Source organism: Ostrea edulis, chromosome 2, assembly GCF_947568905.1.
Source record: "Ostrea edulis chromosome 2, xbOstEdul1.1, whole genome shotgun sequence".
NCBI classification, from domain to species: Eukaryota; Metazoa; Mollusca; class Bivalvia; order Ostreida; family Ostreidae; genus Ostrea; species Ostrea edulis.
The window spans coordinates 57,405,210-57,422,333 of NC_079165.1; the positions used below are offsets into that span (position 1 = coordinate 57,405,210).

Consider the following 17,124-nt stretch of genomic DNA (forward strand, 5'->3'; position numbering starts at 1 on the left):
TAGGATTATAAATATTTTATTCAATACAGCAAGAGATTGGACAGCACCCTACATGCCTGTAAATGTCACATATATATACAAAGTTGTCACGCAACGGGTGTATACACATATAAATGGCAATGTTTTTATAATGAAAGGTATATGTTTTACAAAACAAAACAATGTAACACCAAAAAAAAAAGTGAGAAAATGCTACACCAGAAAATACTCTCCAATTATAAACTATAATGAAGAAAAGTGGTCAAGAAAAACAACCAGCAAAATATTCAGGGTTACCAGTTTACTAGTATCATTGAAAACCATTAAAAATTAAGGTACTGGTAAACTGTAAAAATATAACGATAACAATTAAAACTTCAATAAACAAGAAATATAACAACATTTCAACAAACAATACAACCAAATAGTAATTTTGGCCAATTTCAATAAATATGCCCATGCCCATGTGGCAATATTGAAAAGGATCAACATTAAATAGAATGTCTGCAGTAATATAGAGAAAAATAAGGATCATCTACCATTCAGAGGCAACCACAATATCTCAAGATACAGAACAGACATTTCCAAATAATCATTCGTTTAAGTTATGACCTTTGACCTTGTGAGATGAGAGTAAGTGAATTGGACACTTGGCCTGCGAAGATGCCTGTGGTACTTGAAAACCATTGAGGGTCATCTGCTCTTTTTGGGGGTACCAGTGAACCAAGTTTGATGTCTCACTCACTATCATCAAAGATATTAAGTGGAAAATATTTTCTTATGTCAAGAGTATTTTGACCTTAAAATCAATAGGGGTCATCTACTCCTTGGGATGAACCAGTGTACCAAGTTTGATGATTGTCAAGCAAAAGGTTCTCAGGATATTGAGCAGACAATATCTTATTGTGTCTAGAGTAATTTCACTCGTGGCCTTTGACCTTGTGACCTCAAAAACAATAGGGGTCATCAACTGCTTAGGTAGAATCAGTGTTCCAAGTTTAATGTCTGTCAACCAAAGAGTTTTCAAGATATTGCGCAAACAATATCTTACTATGTCCAGTTTGACCCTTGACCTTGTGACCTAAAAATCAATAGAGGTCATCTAATCATTAGGATGTACCAGTGTACCAAGTTTGATATCTGTCAAACATGATTTTCAAGATCAGACAATATTTACTATATATCCAGTTTGACCTTCTGGCCTCAAAATCCATAAGGTCATCTGCTTCTTGGTGGAGGGTTGATGTCTGTTTTAAAATAGGCCTACCATAGGCAATTATATCACTTGGGTTCGAATTTACTACTCTTTAATAGTAAATGTAATTGCCTATGGTTAATATGACTCTCTACGGGCAACCAATGTACCAAGTCTGGTAACTTTCAAGCAAAGGTTTTTTTAGATATTGAGCAGACAAAACTTGGTCTACAGACAGACCAACAGATGCAAAACAGTATGCCCCTATTTTTCAAGGGAGGGGGGGGGGGATAAAACTTCAAATGCAATAAAACCATGGAAAATTTGGCACAAACCTGTAAACCGTAAAAATATAACAATTCAAACATTAGTAATTGTTGAACAATCAAACTGCCAATCTAATTAGATTGTCAAAATGCCCATTTATATCACTTGCTCTTCAACAATTGAATTGTAACAGACACTTTCTCTCCAGAGGACCTGTCAGTTCCAGTCACATGTAGTTCTGTGTCGCCAAATGTCAAGGACACATCCACTATTCGATCAAGACCACCCGTTGTGTCAGGCATATCAACTAATAAAACTCCAATTTCTCTACAATTTTCGTCCACATATTTTTGGACAGAATTGTGTGACTGGTAGAAGATAACTGGCATTTGTGTCATTTCTGGAGTTATGGGTGACACTTCTGTAGTGACCTTTTGACCTACCCGGAATGTTTCTCCACTTTTGGCCAAGATGTTAAAAACATTTTTGCAATAAGGCACACCTTCTATCTCCTTCCTGAGTTCCAGAGGATCGCTCTCTAAGAAGTATCGAAACTGTTTAGTACCATATGTAAATCGACTAACTCTTTCTGATACAACAAGTGGGTTCTGCCCAAACAAAACAGCACCCTTCAGAACAGCCAGACCCGCATCTTGGGGAATGACAACTCTATAATCTTTAAACTTTTCTTTTACTGTCTTCTCAATAATTTTGGAATCTGAAAACCCACCAACAAGCATTATGTTTTGTAAACCCTGAGTGATTGGATATGAAAGCAAATCCCCAATGTGATACAGAATACTGTCCACTGCCGGCTTAAACATTGAAAACGTGACTGACAGGTCAAACCACAACCTCTCGTACTTCATTTTGACCTTGTCCTTGTAACGACCAGATGACTGAACAAAGTCCATCATACTTTTCCCATTTCTTTTCTCAAACATCTCTAATAGTTCGCCAGGTAGATTTATTGCAATTTTTCTATCCTTGTCACCTTGCAAGTTCCTCTTCTTCTGCTCAATTTCCCGTTCAAGTTCTAGATGAGCTGATGGATGCTTCTCTATAAACTTGTCCATGATTTTATCACCCACAAGTTCCTTTATGTACTGATAGAACTGGTCATTAACTTTCAGTCCTCCCCAGGCCCCACCACTAGCCTTTGTGATTTCCTTCAGAGATCTGTCTCCTAGAACTTCACGAACTGTCACATCTACAGTTCCACCTGTAACAATATATTGAAAAAAAGAATACAGTAAGACTTTCATGTTCCCATAAATTCTTGAGCTTGTCTGTAAAGGGACTGATTCATGATTTCCCCCCAAATTTTGTTTTTCACTTTTAATGATCAAAATCTACTGTCTACTGTGTTTAAAAGGTTTCACACAAATTAAAGTTATACTTTATCACAGAAGCTCATTTTAGAGAGTTTATTATTTGTTTTGTACACAAAGATTGCAGTATGTTATTGTTTACGAAGTTTTCAAAAGAAATGGATATCGATCTAAGTTTATTATATCTATCACATTTCAAGTACTATTCTTTAGGCAAACTGTGTCTTCTAAAAGTTGAATTTGTGACTGCAAAATTAAGATGCTTTACTTTTTATCCTCTATATGAACGATCTTGTTCAACAGCTACCAAAAGGTGTACGTACAGCCCTTTATGCAGACGATCTTGTTCTCTGGTGCTCAGAGGAATATACAACCACAGCAAAATACAGAATACAAACTACTTAAGACAGGGTAGTGACATGGGCTGAGCAATGGTGTGTTACAATCAACAGAGAAAAAACAACTGGAACTCTGTTCTCACTCTCCCAGAAAAACCAATCTGTACAGCTTAATCTGGGCAGCACATCACTAGAGATTGAAGACCAACAAACATATCTTGGAGTAACCTTTGATAAAAGAATGACATGGAAGCAGCATATAACATCAGCTGAAGCAAAAGCAAGAAGAAAACTAATCATCATGAGGAAATTGGCAGGAACAAATTGGGGTGCCAATGAAAAAATATTAAAATCAGTTTACCAGGGGAATGTTCGTCCACATCTTAAATATGGATCTACCTCATGGATGACAGCAGCAAAAACACACCTACAGACCTTACACAAAGTACAGAACCAGGCACTACGAATCATCACAGGTGCCATGAAGTCAACCCCAATACATAGTATGGAGGAGATAACAAACATAACTCCGCTAAGTAAGAGAAGGGAGTGCAATGCAATGTTACAAGCCGCAAAATACTGCTGTACTGAAGATCACCCAATGAATAATAGACTAAAGCAACTCTCATCAGGCACACTGAAAAGATCAAGTTTTGTATTAGAGACAAGAGCTTTACAAAGAGAACATCATGAATCGCTACCAAAGCAAGTCAAACCTATAGCCTTTTCTGTAAATGACTACCCTACTGAAGATAAACTGAGAAATGTCAGCATTCAGACATCAGTACCAAACATCACATCCAAAGATGAACAATCTGATATTGTAAAGAAAACTCACACTATGACCATGCTAGAAGAACAGTACCCCTCTGAATTTTGGATAAGAGTATTCACGGACGGATCAGCCACAAATGCAATAAAAAACGGAGGGGCTGGTATATACATCCAATATCCAAATGGAGAGCGACAATCTGAAGCAATACCAACAGGCTTGCATTGTTCCAACTATAAAGCTGAAGAAAAAGCCATCAGTCATGCTGCACATACCATCACAGACAAAGTCAATATCACAACACCAGTTGTTTTCCTTACAGATGCTCTGTCCGTATTACAGGGATTGACAAACAACAAGCTACCATCACTAGAACAGGCGCTATTTAACATTCAAAGTCGCATAACAGTGCTACAATGGATCCCTTCGCACTGTGGAGTCTATGGTAATGAACAAGCTGACATTCTCGCAAAACAAGGTGCTGGACAACAACAGGAGGAAAACCCAGTCTGCCTTGCAGAGATGAAAACCATAATAAAATCTCTGTACAGAAAATCCAACCATCAAGACAGTTACCACCATCTGTCGAGACCTGAACAAACCGTCATATTCAGACTGAGGACAGGACACAATAGACTAAACAAACATCTGAACAGAGTGATGAAAGTGGTACCATCCCCAATGTGTCCCTGTGGTGAGGCAGAACAAGATACAACACATATTCTACAGACATGCAAGAACCATCAGGCATTGAGACAAAGGATATGGCCATTACCAACAACCATCCAGGAAAAGCTATTTGGAACAGTGGAGGACTTACAGAAGACCACCAGATTCGTAGAGGAAGCAGAAATCCAAGTGTAAAGGCGAACGACAAGAAGAAGAAGAAGATGCTTTATATTACAAAATTAGCATCCCATTGGTTTGTTTGTAAACAAAAAAGACTAGCCTTTGTTTACATAACACAGAGCTAAGGCTAAAATATTGCTATTATTCTTGCATTCAGAATGTCAAAATTTTGGCTCTCAACATTAAATGAGTTATATTTTTAATGTTTAACATCAAAATTGACATTTTTTTTAACATTGTGAACCAGTCCCATTAATACTACAAAAGAAAACCTAAAAATATCCTTTACTGCCCTATAGCTGATTTTGTTTTGAGCTCACCTCCCAGGTCAACAATCATGTACTTAGTCCCTGGGGAGAAGGCAGACAGTCGAGACTCATTCATGTCTTTCTGAACCTCCACATTTATCTCTTTCATGTAAATGGATGCAGCTTCTGGCTCCAATGCCAGCAGTAAATTATCACCCTTGATACCAGCCTGAAAAATCGAGAAAGAAAAAACATGTTGTGCTTAATGTCTATGTGAGAATATTTCACTTATATCATGACATCAGTCAACATGATCATTGATTCACTGGCCAGCTAGTGCTATAGGAGTCAGTCAATATGATCATTGATTCACTGGCCAGCTAGTGCTATAGGAGTCAACATGATCATTGATTCACTGGCCAGCTAGTGCTATAGGAGTCAGTCAATATGATCATTGATTCACTGGCCAGCTAGTGCTATAGGAGTCAGTCAATATGATCATTGATTCACTGGCCAGCTAGTGCTATAGGAGTCAGTCAATATGATCATTGATTCACTGGCCAGCTAGTGCTATAGGAGTCAGTCAATAAGATCATTGATTCACTGGCCAGCTAGTGCTATAGGAGTCAACATGATCATTGATTCACTGGCCAGCTAGTGCTATAGGAGTCAGTCAATATGATCATTGATTCACTGGCCAGATAGCTAGTACTATAGGAGTCAGTCAATATGGTCATTGATTCACTGGCCAGATAGTGCTATAGGAGTCAGTCAATATGATCATTGATTCACTGGCCAGATAGCTAGTGCTATAGGAGTCAGTCAATATGGTCATTGATTCACTGGCCAGATAGTGCTATAGGAGTCAGTCAATATGATCATTGATTCACTGGCCAGCTAGTGCTATAGGAGTCAATATGATCATTGATTCACTGGCCAGATAGTGCTATAGGAGTCAATATGATCATTGATTTACTGGCCAGCTAGTGCTATAGGAGTCAGTCAATATGATCATTGATTCACTGGTCAGCTAGTGCTATAGGAGTCAACATGATCATTGATTCACTGGCCAGCTAGTGCTATAGGAGTCAGTCAATATGATCATTGATTCACTGGCCAGATAGTGCTATAGGAGTCAACATGATCATTGATTCACTGGCCAGCTAGTGCTATAGGAGTCAGTCAATATGATCATTGATTCACTGGCCAGATAGCTAGTGCTATAGGAGTCAGTCAATATGGTCATTGATTCACTGGCCAGATAGTGCTATAGGAGTCAGTCAATATGATCATTGATTCACTGGCCAGCTAGTGCTATAGGAGTCAATATGATCATTGATTCACTGGCCAGATAGTGCTATAGGAGTCAATATGATCATTGATTTACTGGCCAGCTAGTGCTATAGGAGTCAGTCAATATGATCATTGATTCACTGGTCAGCTAGTGCTATAGGAGTCAACATGATCATTGATTCACTGGCCAGCTAGTGCTATAGGAGTCAGTCAATATGATCATTGATTCACTGGCCAGATAGCTAGTACTATAGGAGTCAGTCAATATGGTCATTGATTCACTGGCCAGATAGTGCTATAGGAGTCAGTCAATATGATCATTGATTCACTGGCCAGCTAGTGCTATAGGAGTCAATATGATCATTGATTCACTGGCCAGATAGTGCTATAGGAGTCAATATGATCATTGATTCACTGGCCAGCTAGTGCTATAGGAGTCAGTCAATATGATCATTGATTCACTGGTCAGCTAGTGCTATAGGAGTCAACATGATCATTGATTCACTGGCCAGCTAGTGCTATAGGAGTCAGTCAATATGATCATTGATTCACTGGCCAGATAGCTAGTACTATAGGAGTCAGTCAATATGGTCATTGATTCACTGGCCAGATAGTGCTATAGGAGTCAGTCAATATGATCATTGATTCACTGGCCAGCTAGTGCTATAGGAGTCAGTCAATAAGACCATTGATTCACTGGCCAGCTAGTGCTATAGGAGTCAGTCAATATGATCAATGATTCACTGGCCAGCTAATGCTATAGGAGTCAACATGATCATTGATTCACTGGCCAGCTAGTGCTATAGGAGTCAGTCAATATGATCATTGATTCACTGGCCAGCTAGTGCTATAGGAGTCAACATGATCATTGATTCACTGGCCAGCTAGTGCTATAGGAGTCAGTCAATATGATCATTGATTCACTGGCCAGATAGCTAGTGCTATAGGAGTCAGTCAATATGGTCATTGATTCACTGGCCAGATAGTGCTATAGGAGTCAGTCAATATGATCATTGATTCACTGGCCAGCTAGTGCTATAGGAGTCAATATGATCATTGATTCACTGGCCAGCTAGTGCTATAGGAGTCAGTCAATATGATCAATGATTCACTGGCCGGCTAGTGCTATAGGAGTCAGTCAATAAGACCATTGATTCACTGGCCAGCTAGTGCTATAGGAGTCAATACGATCAATTAATTCACTGGCCAGTTAGTGCTATAGGAGTCAATATGATCAATAATTCACTGGCCAGCTAGTGCTATAGGAGTCAATATGACCATTGATTCACTGGCCAGCCAGTGCTATAGGAGTCAATATGATCATTGATTGACTGGCCAGCTAGTGCTATAGGAGTCAATATGACCATTGATTCACTGGCCAGCTAGTGCTATAGGAGTCAACATGATCATTGATTGACTGGCCAGCTAGTGCTATAGGAGTCTGTCAATATGACCATTGATTCACTGGCCAGCTAGTGCTATAGGAGTCAATATGATCACTGATTCACTGGCCAGCTAGTGCTATAGGAGTCAATATGATCATTGATTCATTGGCCAGCTAGTGCTATAGGAGTCAATATTATACATTTCTCTCGGGCGTTGCCCTCGGGGAATATGATTTTTCTTGGGTGAATAAATCTTCATATCTCCCTCACTATCATGCAATAGATTGTTTATTATATCGAAACAAAGCAAGACTACAAAAGTGCATTTGAAATTGGAGTCCACTCATCTATACATTGTATGTAGCTGAGATTGCCCTAACGGTAACACCGCACTGTCAACGTATTATGGTAGAAGGTACAAACAACGAAATATAGATAACCAGTTTTTGTATTTCCATTCTCTTTGAATGCTAATTTACTTGTTTGTTTTTGTATTAACTAAAACTAAAACCAGGTGTATCAAAGATGAACTATGAAAGTAGAATGACTCGGACTTATTGTGACGTCACAATACACTTCATCTACCTTGACGTTAAATTAATGGAAAATGCACGAGGCTGCCCAAGGGGTAAATATGATGGGGAGATATGATGTTTGAGAGGGAGATATGAAGTTTTATCATCCCTGGCACGTGACTGTCTAGACCAATCAGATTACGTGTTGCATAGAATTCTCATACTGAGGTATATAATAAGATCACTGATTCACTGACCAGCTAGTGCTCTAGGAGTCAACATGATCATTGATTCACTGACCAGCTAGTGCTCTAGGAGTCAACATGATCTCTGATTCACTGGCCAGCTAGTGTTATAGGACCTTGGATTTTAATACTCCAAAATGTGCATTATTCTTACTAATGGTAAGGATTTATCAGTCACTGTTTTGGTATCTTTTACCATTAAGTGATTTGTTTTGAGTTAAGGGAATATGTGATGTTTCTCAATAATATAAAATAAAATTGTCATTCACTTAAATTCTATCTCATTTCTACAGAATATCTTTGTGTATATTACCATGCCTATTTTAGAGTTAGCATATCTTGTTGTAAAGTCAGCTTATACATATTACAGTAAGTTGTATAAAAAGACATCACTGTAGCAAAGAAGGAAAGAAAAATCCCTGGAACAATTGAGGATTGAACCCGGGACCCTAGCATTCAGTGATCTATCCACTGAGCTACCCAGGCTGATATACAAAGTATTGTAATTTTACTACGATATAAAAGTTAAACCTACTTCAGAAATCTTCATATAGAGGAGATAAAAATATGATTTTAGTGAAAATATCAGAAATGTTGTGTATGTCTTTGATAATGATATCACGTTCAAATAAGTGATACTAGAATAACCTATTCATTTTGAATTGAAACTATAAATGGTACTAAATTATATATCATATCAAGAATATTTTAATGTTCCCAATTTTATTTTTAGCTTAAAGTTGAAATATAAAATGTTATATTCACCTCAAAAGCACATGATGATGCAGGTGAACATAACATTCTATTTTTCTGTTGGATCTCAGCCATTCAAAAAGCACAAAATTATACAATCATATAATTAAGCTTAAAAAGGTTCAAACCTGAAATAAATTTTGTATACAGATTGTCATTTTTTAAAGCATATTTTTTATTTCTGTTGTAGTGGTTTGGGCCTGGATAGCTCAGTGGTTAGAGCACCAGACTAGTAATTCATGCAGTTCTTCAGTTCCTGGTCCATCTGTAAATTTTCTCCTTTTGTGTTACATCTGGTGTCGTTGACCACCCCTGGACTTGCAGGTGAAAATCCTGCCAGGGGCAAAAGAATCTGGGTTGCGTGTCTTCGAGGGCAAAGATAATTTAAGGAGGGAGGAATGTAGTGTTTTGGGCAATATGGACTGTGGATATTGGCTTTGGTAGCTCAATCAGTGGTTAGAGCACCTGACTAGTAATGCAGGGGTTCTGGGTTTGCTTTTCTTCTTTCCTGTTACACTACATTGAAGGAGAATTATGAAAAGAAAAACACTAACAGTGCATTAACAGACCAAGTTTGAATTAATGATTATAGACCAAATAATTGTCCAGTTATGAGTTGCACAGGATTTTGCCATATTTGGCCATATAGTCTTAATCAAAGGTCACAGTGACCTAACTTTAAAGTGCGACCCACCCAAGATGCATCAGCTGAAAAAGTTAGATGATTCTAGGTCTTATAGTATTGGAGTTACGTACGAGCTGGACACAAAGCGGGAGGGACGAACGGACACGATCGCCATACCAAAATACATATACATGTATGTCCTATCTAAAGATGGGTGTACAAAAACTGGTAAAAATTCATACAGACTTAGTTTTTTTATTAGTCCTTCCACCACAAAATGTAGTACTTACCAAACCCTTAAAATTTGAATTGATATAAAAAATTTCAATTGGATAGGCTTAAGTAATAAATGTATTATATATTTGGACCAATAAAGCAAGTATTGAACCGAGTACCTACAGTTACAGTGTCCTGTGTGGTTGTTCTCAAAAGTTCCTTAATATGAATACCCCTCATTATCCGGCAATAAATGTATAATTGTGCCAGTATTTTTGTAAAATAGCTCAATGCTTCATTAACTTACATCCTCTGCAGCTTCTCTCATGAACTTTTTCGCAGGTTCCTCCCAGATGGCAGGTACTGTTAACACCCATCTGATGTCATTCACTGTATAAGCAGCCTCTAATTTCTTCTTTTTCACCATCTTCAGTAAGTCTTCTTTCATAAATCTGATACAATGTGTGAAAACAAGTTTCGCTGGCATTTCATATCCTCGAGAATCTTTGAGCATTGTTTCGCTACTAAGGTTCTGCAAGAAAATGTATGAAGAATTACACAAAGTACAAGAATTTCGTCATCAAAATATTTTTCAAATATGATTAAATGTCCTATACCCACTTCTTCATTGTGCAAAATCATTTTGAAATGCTTGAAAAAATGCCATTCCTCCATTTGACCTTCACTTGAGATTTCGTTGTATTCTTTTTCAGCCTTATAACCAAATGACTTAAATTCTCCATTAGCTCTCAAAAGAACACATGAGGGGGCCTTTTCCGAAGGCAAGCAGCTGCTACCCGCTTCTTCATTCCAGGATTTGATGTAAATATACTTTGGGGAGTCGAGGGGAAACTTAAAGGCATATCCTGAATAAGTAGTTCCAAAGTCCATGGCAGCTATGAGCATTGTTCCTGAGGAGCCCGACACTGGGCGCTGTCTCTCCTCCAAACCAGACATCACCTTTCTTGGTTTCTCCTCTAACCCAGACATTTCACTCCTGACAATTCACTGTGTGTCACTTCCAGGTTCTTCATAATTCATGTTTTGTTTATCAATCAGGACAACTCTGAAAGTAAAGTGTATTGCTTATTGTAAATACTTTTTAGCTCACCTGAGCTGAAAGTTCAAGTGACCTTCTCTAATCACCTGAATATTTTCTGTCGTCTGTCTGTCTGTAAACTTTTTACATTTTCGACTTCTTCTCCAGAACCAATGGGCCGATTTCAATCGAACTTAGCAAAAGCATCCTTGGGTGAAGGGCTTTCAAGTTTGTTCAAATGAAGGGTCAAAGGGGAGATAATCACAAAAATGCAAAATTAGGGTGGGGTCATCTAGAAATCTTCTTAAGAATCACTGGGCCAGAAGAGCTAATATATACCTTAAAGCTCCCCGACATTATGCAGATTCAAGTTTGTTAAAATTATGGCCCCCGGGGGTAGAGTGGGGTCACAATAGGGGATCAAAGTTTTACATACAAATATATAGTGAAAATCTTTAAGAATCTTCTTCTCAAGAACCACTGGGTCAGAAAAGTTTACATTTTCTCAAGAACCTTTGGGCCAGAGAAGTTTACATTTACATGAAAGCTTCCTGACATAGTGTAAATTCAAGTTTGTCAATATCACAGCCCCTGGGTGTAGGCTGGGGCCAGAAGAGGGGATCACAGTTTTAAATACAAATATAATGGGGAAATCTTTTTCTGAAGAACCACTGGGCCAAAAGTTACATTTACATAAAAGCTTCTTGACATAGTGCAAATTCAAGTTTGTAAAAACATGGCCCCCAGGGGTAGGTTGGGGCCACATTAGAGATCAAAGTTTTACATGCAAATATATAGGGAAAATATTTGAAATATGCGCCAAGGTAACTCAGGTGAGCGATGTGGCTTCGATCTTGTTTGTGGTTTAACATCATAAGAATTTCAAGAATGGACACATCAGCCTAGGTGCATGAAGATCGGATGCCATAAATATTTACCTATGATAGGCACTATGGGCCATTCAGCAGTGAGGGTGCCACTGCATACTGCGACATAGGACATTGTACCTTTTGAGCTCACCTGAGGCAAAGTCCATTGTCATCAACTTTTCAAAACATCATCTTCTTTTGAAATAATGGGTTAATTACTTTCAACCAATCTTGGCACAGAGTATCTTTGGGTGAAGGGGATTCAAGTTTGATTAAATTAAGGGCCATCCCCCTTCCAATACGCAACTTCTGAGATATCAGTTCTTCTGTGATGGAGGTACGTTAAGTGTTCTGTTGAACGCTTGGGTGGGTACAAGATGTATACATATACTATAGACTAGCTATATAAATACGAATAAAAGTCATGAAAGTGTAAAGTTTGTTTATATCAGCCGTTGGTATACATTAAACTGACCGTATCAAGAATAATATTTGTTTGAATTAGGCCATTAGATTAAATATGAATTTTTTTATTTCCTCCTCTGCACGAGTGATATTTTAATAAAAGAAAAATGGTGATTATTGATTTTTGTTTGAGCTAATTTATCATTAAAAAATTTACTAATATTGTGTGTCCCTGCAGATTGGGTGGTTGCGTAATGTCTGGTAATTGGCCTAAAGGCAATATATGAAGGCAGCGATAAGCATTTATACCCACCACATGTGGACGATATTATGTTTTGCATCTCACTGTGCGTAAGAGTTCCAGAAAGGGAAAAAACTGTTGGGCAACTCGGAAATTGCGTATTAGGGCGGGGTAATAAAGAAAAGGCAAAAATTAGGTGAAGTTAATTAAAAATCTTCTGGGCCAAAAAAATAAAATAAAAAAGAAACTTAATTATATATGTGAATGCTTCCTGGCATAGTGAAAATTCAAATTTGTCCAAATCACATCGAATATTTCTCTGTATACAGTAGTGGAGTCCCGGACATGCAGTATCATATGGGAATATAAATTAGTAAAGAGTAAGTTTATATCTTTCATGAACAGAGCTCTTCTACAAGCTATGATCGAGTAGTCATTGTGATATCCATCTGATCAGTCAAAATGCAGAATAGCTAGTTCCAAGCTAGGTTAATATTGTTTTTAAATAAAATTCTAAATAATAATTATAATAAAAACAATCACAAATTAGGTTCCCTTAGACTGATCACAGGGGCTCGCGAATCCTTGTCACAATAAAAAACAGGTTGGGAACACTTCCCTCTCACTAAAACATGATTATCCCTCTTTCGCGAGAAAGTAAACATTACCATTAACATTTGTTTTGGTGTCTTGATGGAAAATAATGGCAAATTCCGTGCAATGCTGAATAAATGTGACACTCATACTAAACATATGACACGCATTTTCTCTATCAAATTGACAACACATGTGTTGTCAATTTGATAGAGAAAATGCGTGTCATATGTTTAGTATGAGTGTCACATTTATTCAGCATTGCACGGAATTTGCCATTATGCAGTCTAGAAATTTCAAATCAGCTTTGTTGCATATGAGGGAAGCAGTCTGAAATCCAATACACATTGTGAGTGTTTTGATTAATATATTTGCAGAAGTATCAGACATTTTAGCACTTTTTCTTCTTTACACATGAAACATGAAGAGATGTACTGATTGGGCGTTTTTCTCAGTTTTACAGGATATATTTACTTTCGCTAAAGAGGGATAATCGCGTTTTCGTGGGGAAGTGTTCCCAACATGTAAGAGTGATTGGTAAGAGTCAGAGGAATCTCGGATTAGGGCTCATCACAAACTTTTGGTCTCATTTTAAAAAAAAATTGACATCTAAGGAAAGAGTTGATATTCCAGGAATTGCAGGTGAGGGCGCAACTTTATAAGGCAGGGGGTCTGGGGGCCGCCTTAAGGACCCCAGTCAGGGCCAGTGTGTCCAAGGCGAAGCTCCTGGATTTTACAGATTTTATAGGGTTTGAAATATGTCTCCTTTATGGTCATTTTTAATATTTTCTGTCATGTTATTAAGGTGAAATGAATAAAATATGACGTATACGTAAGTTTCTATGGAAGCCAATAGGTGCCAGGGTATAGAATTAATATTTATTTAACTGGCGGCCGCCACTTAATTTATGTGGCGGCCGCCACTTAATTTAACTGGCGACCGCCACTTATTAACTGGCGGCCGCCATATAAATTAACTGGCGGCTGCCACTTATTTTATCTGGCGGCCGCCACTTAATTTATATATGGCGGCTGCCAATTGCAAAAACAATATAATTCGTATCGCTGAGTGATTATTTTGGAAAGATTTAGAATAGTACGCAAACACGCAGCATCGTTTTTCAAAGTGTATAGGGACAGTCAGAGGAGAAATTGTCCTCTACAATTGTTGACAAGCAGAAAAGGAACCTAAAATGTCTCTTTTGTCCAAACTTTGTACTCCTAAATTGGAGGGAGGGGACTCCGTTCATCCTTCAATTGATCAGTTCATTCATTATTACATTTTTACCATTCATTACTACCACCCAAAGAGTGGGGTGGGGGTCAATCCGCAAATTAATCTTATTTCACATGTGAAAATAATTTAGTTTGCATGTGAAAATAATAGAAATTGAACGTTGTCAAAAAAATGGAGTGTCAGCCCCGTGATTCTACGTATTTAACAGTACAATCGAAAAACAATAATTTAATGCTCTTAATTGTATATATATATATCACATACATATTACTAAGCATTGGGGATGGATTGCAGTGTCATTGCACCCCTTTCATTTTGAGAGAAAGATAGAGAAAGAGAGAGGAATTGAATAACTGGTGACAGCCATATAAATGATTTAAATTGAGTGGCGGCCGCCATATAATCAACTGGCGGCCGCCAGATAAATTAACTGGCGGCCACCAGATAATAAGTGGCGGCCGCCAGTTAAATTAAGTGGGGGCCACCAGATAAATTAAGTGGCGGCCGCCAGTTAATTTATATGGCGGCCGCCAGATAATAAGTGGCGGCCGCCAGTTAAATTAAGTGGCGGCCGCCACTTAATTTATGTGGCAGCCGCCAGATAATAAGTGGCGGCCGCCAGATAAATTAAGTCGCGGCCGCCAGTTAAATAAATATTAATTCTATACCCTGGCACCTATCGGCTTCCGTAAGTTTCGAGGGTTTTTGGAAAAAAATATAAATTCTCCCAATAAAAGTAATTATAAATTTAAAAAAATTGTCATTTGATTTATTTTTCCGAGAGTGGAAGAAGTTCTTCTTTTATCGTTTTACATTGTTCTAAACAAGAGACCACAATTTACCTTAAATTTGAAAAATGGGGGGGGGGGGGGCCTTAAATCCGCCATGGGGGTAATATTTTGGACATTCAATAAAAACAGCTAGATCTATAGGCCTCAATGTGGTTAAATGATGAGCACGAAAGACTACTGTCAGAAATATCAACACTTTCAGGATAGAGAGGGTAAATTAATGACTTTATTATACTTACCACACCACAATATTCATCACTTTTCACAAAATGCCCCATGAAAGAATGGATCAAAACACCTTCGTGAGTAAAAACGAAAGTAAAATTTTACAATGCTATTTTTAGCATCAATATCCAAATATTACATCGTACTCGTAGTTTTGTTTTATAATATTAGGCCTAGCTGTCGCATCACTCCCCTGGTTGCGAAGATTGCAGTTAATGAATTGTGTAACCTGTAATGAAAGCATATTTAGAGGTTCATTAATCAACTTTCGGTTTGTTCCAGAAAGTAGGAAGTAGGATGTTCATCGAGACTTTGGAATGGAGATCGGCCATTTTTTTGGCAAGTGATGTTTAGGCTATCAATATTCTTCTACATGCCAGAGCTAAATAAGGTATCATCGCACTGTGGGCATGACATCATGATGATCAATATGAAGACTCGTATAATCGTATTCTCTTTAGAGAAGTCGAAAGGCATAGCTATGCCTCTCGACTTCTCTAAAGAGAATAGTATAATCGTAGTATCTCAGTCTCGCTAATTTAATCGCGGCGAGAATCGTCGAGGCACAGGCACCGGAATTTTTGTCAATAAGTCGCTCAATGTGTCTGTATTCAAGGCTCAGTCCAAATATTCAGCCTCGACGAATCTCGCTGAGATTACTACTTATTATCTGGCGTTCAATACCACTAAATCAATTTATCAGACTTCCGCCACATTATTTATCATACTTCCATCAGTCTCCGGAAACTGAGTGCAACTTGAGTACGTAGATCTGTGTTTTTCATTACTCTGTACCATTAATTTTGTCGAATTTGCTGTCAAAAAAACTTTAATTAATAAATTAGGTGTCGGCTGCCATATAAATTAATTGGTGGCTGCCAGATAAGTCAGGCCTAAATTAAGTATCTTATACACATATGTACTACATGGCTAACAACACTTAATGCATTTGCTTTAGTGCCAATAAAGAATTGAATTGAATAATAGTAAACATGTAAATGGGAAGTATGGTACATCTGATCTACTTGGTACATGTGTCTCAAATTATTTGAGTTACAATTCCTGACTCCAAATTAAAGTTTCCAGCCATTCCCCTGTAGTAGGAATGGACAAACAATAATTTATGAAAAAAATTCCATTCCAGGATATTCTTTGTTGCATATTCTTAAAGCATTGACCTAAAAGAGCCGTGGAGACTTATGGTGGATTCAACGGATAGGCAGCTTTCACATGTTTCTGATGGTAAGATGGCGAAATGAAACATCACACGCATTTTATATTGTTACAATAGCCTGATTGGTCCATATTTTTCTGTTTTAGAGTCAATGTATTCATTGTTTATTGTAGATTCAGGCATATTTGGATCCCTTAGTGATACACAAGGTAAAATATATTTTTTGATTTAGTTCGGATAGGCAGGAATTGTTATTGAAATATATTGTTAAAAACTCAATGTCATCAAGTGGCTTTCATTGCTTTACTAGCTATGACATCATAGCCAACTAAACCATGCAATGTTACATCTCGTAGTAGGCTATATCGTTATAGCTGTTGGATGTCGCGGTGGGATTCCGAGGCTCTCAAACAAAAGAGAAATCACTGAGTTATAATAGGGGATTTTCGAGTTCTTCCGTTCCGTGCGTATTTTGTGTTTTAGAACCTACCTAAGTCACGTGATTTGGCGATTTTTTTAGGCATGCTTTCTTCCGGTT

General features: G+C 37.8%; 2 protein-coding genes across 7 annotated transcripts in view; one reads left to right on the top strand and one right to left on the bottom strand.

The window, feature by feature from the left end:
* Nucleotides 1-15,563, bottom strand: LOC125681979 (heat shock 70 kDa protein 12A-like). The gene is made up of 5 exons (XM_048922340.2): nt 15,427-15,563; nt 10,633-11,077; nt 10,319-10,543; nt 5,052-5,208; nt 1-2,663 (listed from the first exon to the last, which is right to left on the bottom strand). Exons 2-5 carry the CDS (start codon nt 10,999-11,001, stop codon nt 1,603-1,605), a joined length of 1,812 nt encoding a protein of 603 aa, XP_048778297.2. The 5' UTR covers nt 11,002-11,077; nt 15,427-15,563; the 3' UTR covers nt 1-1,602.
* LOC125681967 (uncharacterized) overlaps nt 15,529-17,124 on the top strand; it is a 24,859-nt gene continuing 23,263 nt past the window's right edge. For 2 of the 6 annotated variants that reach the window (XM_048922261.2, XM_048922264.2), the window contains exons 1-3: nt 15,695-15,803; nt 16,557-16,654; nt 16,760-16,795. In XM_048922261.2, coding sequence (XP_048778218.2) covers nt 16,612-16,654; nt 16,760-16,795 — 79 coding nt within the window. In that variant the 5' untranslated portion in view covers nt 15,695-15,803; nt 16,557-16,611. Of the gene's footprint in view, nt 15,804-16,036; nt 16,175-16,556; nt 16,655-16,759; nt 16,796-17,124 lie in introns of those variants that run through there. The other 4 variants (XM_048922262.2, XM_056154542.1, XM_048922263.2 and 1 more) reach the window with 3 other exon arrangements.

Excerpts from the sequence above, each read along its gene's own strand:
- LOC125681979 (XM_048922340.2), bottom strand. The coding sequence starts at position 11,001 with ATGTCTGGGTTAGAGGAGAAACCAAGAAAGGTGATGTCTGGTTTGGAG. Across the intron at positions 5,209-10,318 it reads TGAGAGAAGCTGCAGAGGAT|GCTGGTATCAAGGGTGATAA; the intron begins GTAAGTTAATGA and ends TCGATTTTTCAG. Across the intron at positions 2,664-5,051 it reads CATGATTGTTGACCTGGGAG|GTGGAACTGTAGATGTGACA; the intron begins GTGAGCTCAAAA and ends ATATTGTTACAG.